At 32.7% G+C, this 7,991-nt stretch overlaps 1 protein-coding gene across 1 annotated transcript; it reads right to left on the reverse strand.

Moving 5' to 3' along the window:
* Positions 1 to 523: 523 nt before the first annotated feature.
* LOC126966513 (islet cell autoantigen 1) lies at positions 524 to 6,689 on the reverse strand. The gene is made up of 4 exons (XM_050810630.1): positions 5,985 to 6,689; positions 3,915 to 4,151; positions 3,219 to 3,422; positions 524 to 768 (listed from the first exon to the last, which is right to left on the reverse strand). The coding sequence occupies exons 1-4, from the start codon at positions 6,573 to 6,575 to the stop codon at positions 550 to 552; spliced, it is 1,251 nt and encodes a 416-aa protein (XP_050666587.1). The 5' UTR covers positions 6,576 to 6,689; the 3' UTR covers positions 524 to 549.
* Between the last annotated feature and the right edge of the window lie 1,302 nt (positions 6,690 to 7,991).

The raw sequence follows: 7,991 nt of genomic DNA on the forward strand, positions 1-7,991 counted from the left end.
ATAGAATAAGACATTAGCGCAAAAGTCGAAAAAAATTGAGTTTAGACCTCTGTTTTGAGCAATGCATGCCACACTAATACGAAGTGTAATACAAATCGCGAGTATAAGACATAGCTTGTCACACAAACTAAAGTATTAAACCGGGCCAGTTTTTATCAGTTGTCTAACAGCAACAGACTATCTAGAGTCTAGACATATAAATTATCTATGGTCCATCATATGACAAAATATATATATCATAATTCCAATAATACAGAAATAAAGTCTTAAACATAACAGAATATAAAATTGTTAATAATTAAATCCGAAATATAACAGGATGCACATTAATTACGGGTTAAAAATATATTAATGTCAGCAATATTCCAAAATATATGGTAATATCTAGTAAAAACAAAATGTGATCGCATATTGGATTGACTAGAAATTGGTAATCCTGAGCTATAAAAACTCCTTAAATAAATACTTTTATGCTTTTTTATAGCAAACAATTGGAAAATTAAGGAATCCATCAATGTTCAAATAAGCAACAAAAAGATAGCAATATTTCTAAGCGGCATGACTTTGGTTAGAATTAGATCCAGTAAGTTGATCAGGGTTTGCCAGTGGATCAAGTTCAGCAAATAACTTAAACCAAGCTGCTTTATCATCCTTCTTAGGAAGTTCCATTGGCTTGTACAGCTTATGGGATGTCATGTTTTGTCCTTCATTTATGGGATTCGTGTTGATAGGTTGCAAAGGACTTTCTTTCAAGTTGCCACTAAAATCCTGTTGGTAGAAACACATTTATTTTTTATCAGCAATTAACACTTACAAATTCAATCTACAAAAGTTTTATTCCACACCAAATCTTTATGAATAACACTAAAACGATATATGATGAGACCCTCCTGTAAGCCAAAAGATTTTGTTAAATTTTATTGTGTGATTATGAGGATATGCTACATAACATTATCAAAACTGTGCACAATATGGGTAGCATAACTATTCATCTTACATGTACAAGAAATTTCTCAATTAATGGTAATCCTATCATTTTCTTCAAAAACAATGTCAGAGTGACTATGTAAAAATATTATAAGTAACACTGTATTTGTGTTGTGTTGTTTAATTTTTGCCACTCCCACTAAAAAATCAGTAGAAAAAAAATGATGAAACTACATCATTCTACGAAATAATTCAGTCACTTATGAATTTATTTAAAATTTTTAGCACTTTATTCAAAAAATCACATAAATAGAAAATAACACAATAATCTTAATCCTTTTCTAACAGAAAAAAAATTACAGTACAAAATAAAAATATTTTAGCATAGAAAATAAATTTCAAAATGCATTTATATATCACGTCACTCGAACGGTTCGCTGAGTTGGATGAGCACTCAGACGGAAACCGAGAGGCCGCAGGTTCGAGTCGCGCATCGTTCATAAATTTTGGTTACAAATTTTATTTAATGAATTCCAGAAGTGATGAATATCACTTTAAAAATAACAAATTGTTTAGATTTGATAGAGCGACATCTTAAGTAACTTTTCTAATATGCAACTGGTGTCGAGCAGGTTATCAACTGTAAAGTAGATCCTGTAGAAGCAGCCACAACCTGAGAGTTGAACAATACAAATGAAGGTTTATGAACAATATGAGACCAACCAGTTGCGTGATACGGGGGCTGCACTAAAAGTATCGGGAATGGAATATATCCACTGTTCCTGTCATATTAAAATCGTTTTAATTGAAAACTCCTTGGTTTTAAAAATCGAATACCATTTATTTAAAAAAAAAAAACTCGGTCTTGTCACAAGGTTTCTTCAAACCTGTTTAGATGAGGAGAAAATGGAATTGACTCGAGAAAATTCTAGAGTGATGATTTATTATGACTTTCGAAGTGGTTTAACACAAAAACAGTGTGTTGACCGGATGATTTCTGCATTTGGTGATGAAGCTCCATCTAAAACCACAATTTATCGCTGGTTTGCTAAATTTCAACGTGGACGTGTCAAGCTCAGTGATGATTCCCGTCAAGGTCGTCCAAAAACTGCAGTCACCAAAGAAAAGTACTGTGTACTGTGCGTAAGCTAATTAAGGAAGATCGACATGTGACATACCGCGAAATTCAGGCAACTTTAAACATTGGCATGAGTCAAATACAAATAATCCTGCATGAACAATTTGGTGTAAAAAAGTTGTTTTCCCGATGGATACCGCATTTGCTCTGTGAAGACCAAAAAGCGGCTAGCGTTACTTGGTGCATCAGAACTCTCAAGAGATTCCACGCAGGATCCTCCAATGCTGTATACAACATCGTATCAGGTGACGAATCCTATCCGAACGAAATCGAAAACGAAACAAAAAACCAGTCAACCAACCCAAACTCGTTGGGTGTTCGAAAATGAGTTAAAGCCAACAAAAATTGTTCGTTCACGGCGTGTTGCAAAAAAAAAGGTGGCCACTTTTGTCTCAAAAACCGGCCACCGGCACAGAACAAGAGTTTTTAGAGCAAGAAAACATAGAATTATTAGACCATCCGCCGTACAGCCCCGACCTAAGCCCTAATGATTTCTATACTTTCCCTAAAATAAAGAATAAATTGCGTGGTCTTAGATTTTCATCACCTGAAGAAGCTGTGGACGCCTACAAAACGGCCATTTTGGAGACCCCAACTTCCAAATGGAATGGTTGGTTCAATGATTGGTTCCATCGTATGGAAAAATGTGTCAAATTTCGCGGAGAATACTTCGAAAAGCAATAAATACATTTTCAAATAGTAATGTTGTATCACTTCCTTGATTCCCGATACTTTTAGTGCAGCCCTCATATACATTAAGGGTTGGGTTTAGAGACATGCCACTTTGATAAATTACGATATTATATTAGTTTTTTTTAAGTCACTTAACCTGCACCTCCCTTCACTCCTATCCCTCTCCCTCCCTCCTACTGAGGGTGGACCCATAAACTTATACCAACATGAATACCACTCAACTATAAGGCTCATTAAAATTGCTTGTTCTCATATTTTAGCTTAGTCACAATATTTTAAATTAATAAACTCAAACCATGTCTAATTGTTAATGTACTTACAAGAATGAAACTAGATTGTTGATTTATATATACATATATTATATTTATTTATAAATAAATAATTAAAACAAAATAAATAGATTGATTGATGAACAAGTTTTATTGACAAGGAGAAAGGATACATTTAATTTGTGACTTACCTGCAACAGTTGAGAGGGCATAAAAGAAAAGTTAGCAGGCATGTCACCCCCACCCAACTGCAAGCCGGCTAAATCGCCAATCATGTTTTCTTCATGCTCAGTATCAATAAGAATGCTTGATGTTGATGGTTCTACAGGTGCTAATTCATTTGTTAAATTATCTTCACTTGTTTTTTCTCCTTCCCTTTCATCCTTATATTCATCCTGAAATTGAAAAATAAGCAAGATTTGACAAGATTTTTTTCCTGCCTGAAAAATTATGCAGTGGGTATTTAACAAGTGGGTAATATTTGATCTGAAAAATTATATAATATTTCTCTTGCAGCTTCTATAGTATAGTTAGTATGAGAGACAGCTTGAAGCACCATGTTAATGTTTAAAGAATTATCACGAATCTTGGCCTAGGAACTACAAGCCCCTGTTGATAGGGTACAAAATTTGCCAATAAGAAGAAATTAATTATCATGAATTTAATTAAAATAAAATTAATTAATTATTTAATCATGATTAAATATCATATGATTGTAATATCATTAAATGTCATGAATATGTTTCGATATGCATCAATAACACACTAATTGACGAAAAGTCTCAATATTGTACAACTGAAAATAATAATGTTTGAATTTTGAGTACAGAGTGAAAACTAGTATATATCATAACATGTATCTAAATAATAATAATTCTTCATAATACCTGAAAGAAGAGCATTTGATCTTTATCTTTTGGTTCCTCATCATTTTCTTCTTTATTTATATCATTTTCGGCCAAGCTTTTGAGTATACAAAACTCATACTGAGGTGCAGCATTCATACTCTCTATAGTTGTTGATAGTGTCTGTGAAACTTTTTGTGAGAAATTCAGGAAAGAGTTTTGGTAAGTTGATAACACATGGGAGAACATGTTACACCGAGCAGCAGCTAACAAATCAATCTGGAAAGTATGACAAATAATATTAGGAAAAATATTGTGTTTTTTCCATACTAAAGAGAAATTAAATAAAGTAAAATAAATATGACATAGAGACTATATAATTATAATCAAAAACATAAAATTTACAATTCAACAAATCGGTTAATAACATGTAATTCTAATAACTTATGTGGCATTCAGTTAAAGGCTTTTTGATGAAGACTTAGCACAAAGTTGTAAGGTATCTCTCTGATTTGAAGTATCTGCATGCGCAAAATGTAGTCTCTTGTTCGGTCATGGGTGAAATAACTATTCTTCAGTAAGTAGCAAGCACTACACCTGTAGATGTCTGCTCCAACTGATGGCCAATTGGAACTGGCATTCCTGTTGTGCTGTGCATTCTTGATATAGTTATTTATGCAACTGTTGTGTAATAAGGGGTATTAAAACATGAATGTGGGTGTGATAATAGTATCACATGAGTGTTTTAATACCTGATTATCAACAGTTGCATACAAGACTTTACCTACACCCAGAATATGAATCCTCTAAATAATTCTGAAACAGTTAGCTTACTGCTAACATTAAAACAGCCAGCCCTAGTAGTAACCTAATATCATACCTTACTGATTATATACAAATAAACTAAGTATTAATGAAAGAATTATTAATTTTTAGTAGTAATTTACATTTCGTATAGTGCAATTATTAAAATTCACTTGATTATTATGTTATTTTGCAGCGTTTAAAATATCCGGTGGTGTGCTGTCAAAACTTAAATCGCTCATTTTTTCAAGACAAATGGTGGGGTTTCGAATAACCTATTTTTTTTTTTACGGCGCGCCATGTTCTGGTAGTGTGGAACGCGCGTAAACAAAAATGTTCTTTTTTTGAAATTCATACAGATACCACGCATCGAGCAATATGAATGTGGCTGTTTGTTGAAACTCTTTGTGCATGAAGGGATCGAAAAAAAAGCCAAGGAGAAGTTGTTGTGAAATTCAGTACAACATTACAACACTAGTTTGGATGATGTAATGGTTATTACGACATTGGGTGTTTTAATGTTGGTAATAAGCTAACTGTTTCAGAATCTTTAATAGAGGATTTAAAGCATGGGTGTAGATAAAAGAACATAATGTCACTGTCTATGTAATGACAATGATTGTTAACACATATTAATTATGTCTAACTAGATTTCAAGACACTACACATAATATGAATCTTACCATTTAAAATTGAATACATTTCTTAACACTTTCATCATTAAGGTCACATAGTATGAGTTATACTTTAGAGCTATGTATTCTGTTATACACAAAAGTGAGTTTGATAGCTTATATCCCACTTGTTTTTCTTAAACATAAGTAACTCAGCAAAATTTTGTCAACATAGTAAACTCAGGCACAACAACAAAGTGTAAACTGAAATCTCACATATTGAGTGGCAAGTGTAATATGCATATTCTCATGTACTACATACCAATATAGCAATGAGCAAGGTTTGTTTTTTGAACGAGTTTGGAAATGAAATAAGCAGTGTTATGAAAATCAACTCATATATTGCCAAGGGATTGTATTAGATTCCAAATAGTTAATTATCAATTTATTATATTGCTGTCTTGTGACATTGGTGTGTTTTCTCATTAAAAATGCAATGGGAGAGTGCCATTCATTTACTTTACTTAAAAATTAATGGTGAGAATAAATGATTGGCTCACTAACAAAATGAAAACACATATTGTGTAAATTAGGTATCTACCACAATATTGTAAAAATAATTACAGCTATGGAATAGAGTTCATATGTCGTAAGCAATTATAGTAAGTAGATTTTAAGACATTTGAAACTGTACCTTTTGTAAAACATCCAACGTTAGTTTATCAAAAGCTTTCTTACTTTCCCTAACTTGATGTTGGGCTTTTCGAAAATTATCTAGTCCACGTCCAGTATCAGGATCTAACTGGGTGCTAGTGGACTTCATCCAGCTTAGCGCAGCCCGATATTCAATACGGGCTTTCTCCATGGCAGAGACAGTCGCTCTCATATCTTTTACTGCACGACATCGGAATGTTTCTACTTCATGATAAAGTCGTAACAATGGACTTCTAATAGACAAACGTTGTTGCCCTGAATAGGCTATCGCTTTACCAGCAGATATCATATGTTTACCGGATGCATCATTATCTTTACCTGCATCGCGCAAAAATTTTCCCAGAGAATTCTCCTCTTGAGCTAATATGCATAATCGTTCCTGATATTGATCTAAAACCCTTTGCAATTGCAAACAACTATCCGATATTGATTGAAACAATTCTAGTTTTGCATCGAGTTCGGCGTCTGAAGCTACGATGCATTCATCTTCTTTAGTTCCCAATTTCTTCAAAACGGTCTTTTTGGTGACCCAATATTGATGTTGCATCATTTTCTCAGCACATACTATCATGAAATAAATAATTTGATATTATCCAAAATCCACTTCTAGTTTGTATTTAAAATCAAGCTAAAAGAAGTTATTATTTTTAAGCGATTTAGCACCACAGAATATTTAACTTGGCCGGTATTCTTTTTTTTTTTTTTTTATATTAATTCGTTCTTTCGAACAGGCTATAGCCAGGGGCCTTACTGCCTTGTCGTTAGTATTTTCATTTCTTTGGTATTTATTATTTTCACTATTTTGTTTTACAAAAAGTCCAATCCAGTTTTCTCATTTCATCTTACATTATTTCCATTTTCCTTTTCCAATTATGTATATTCGATAGCGAATATTTATAGTAGTTTCTTTCATCAAATCCAATCCAGTCTTAAAGTCATCAGTTATTTTACAATTTCCGTTAATGTATAATTCTCTAAAGAATATTTTCCATATTTTCCTTTTAGTAAGTCCAAATCCAGTAATATAGTCTCTAATAATTTTCCCCTTTTCTTAAAGTCAAATCCAGTGTAATTTGCATAACTTTTTAGAGTAATACCTACCTATTTACATTATCTGTTCAGTTCGCGAATTGCGCTATGCTATTACTAGTTGTATATGTACAAGTTATAACGTATTTACATAATTATAAACAAATTTACAACGTATGTATCTACAAATTACAATGTATTTACAGTACTACATACAAATTTATACAAGGACATATAAGTTGATGTGTCCTTTAATAGATCTATTACTGAGAGCGGGATTATATTGGGTGCACCATATATTTCCAGTAGCTCATCCATCAGCACAAGGCGCTGTATGCCAAAGGACGAACAATCAAAAAAGATGTGATCCAGAGACTGATCTTGTTGCTTATTACAATGGTCACAAAAAGGAGAGGAGACAATTTTTTTGCGATGAAGATGAAAATTCAATCGATAGTGACCAATACGCATTCGTGTTATTGTAGTATAGAACTTTCTGTGAGCGTTATTTTTAAACTTACAAAACCAGGGTGTGCTATTAACGGGATTATCTAACAAAGTATACGAATGCGCCTTATTTTCAACTTCTGTACAATTGTACCAATATCTTCCCCAAAGATGAGTCATACGCTGTTTTAGATTACTTATTATATCTGTATATGGTATGTTAATGTCTAGATCTTTGCAATCAGGATATAGGGATAGATCGGATATATTAATGATAGTTCTAGCTAGAAAATCAGCGCTTTCGTTTCCTGCTACTCCTATATGGGACGGGACCCAAACGAAATCCACTTTAATATCGATTAAACATAGTTCGAACCACAATTCCTTTATAGCAAAAATGATGTAATTGATGTTAGCACTCATTTTGTTATTTGACAAACTTTTTAACACACTCATACTATCACTAACTATTACCCACTTCTTATTAAGTTGATTTTGTTTCTTAATATGC

Source organism: Leptidea sinapis, chromosome 10 (assembly GCF_905404315.1).
Source record: "Leptidea sinapis chromosome 10, ilLepSina1.1, whole genome shotgun sequence".
Lineage (NCBI taxonomy): Eukaryota > Metazoa > Arthropoda > Insecta > Lepidoptera > Pieridae > Leptidea > Leptidea sinapis.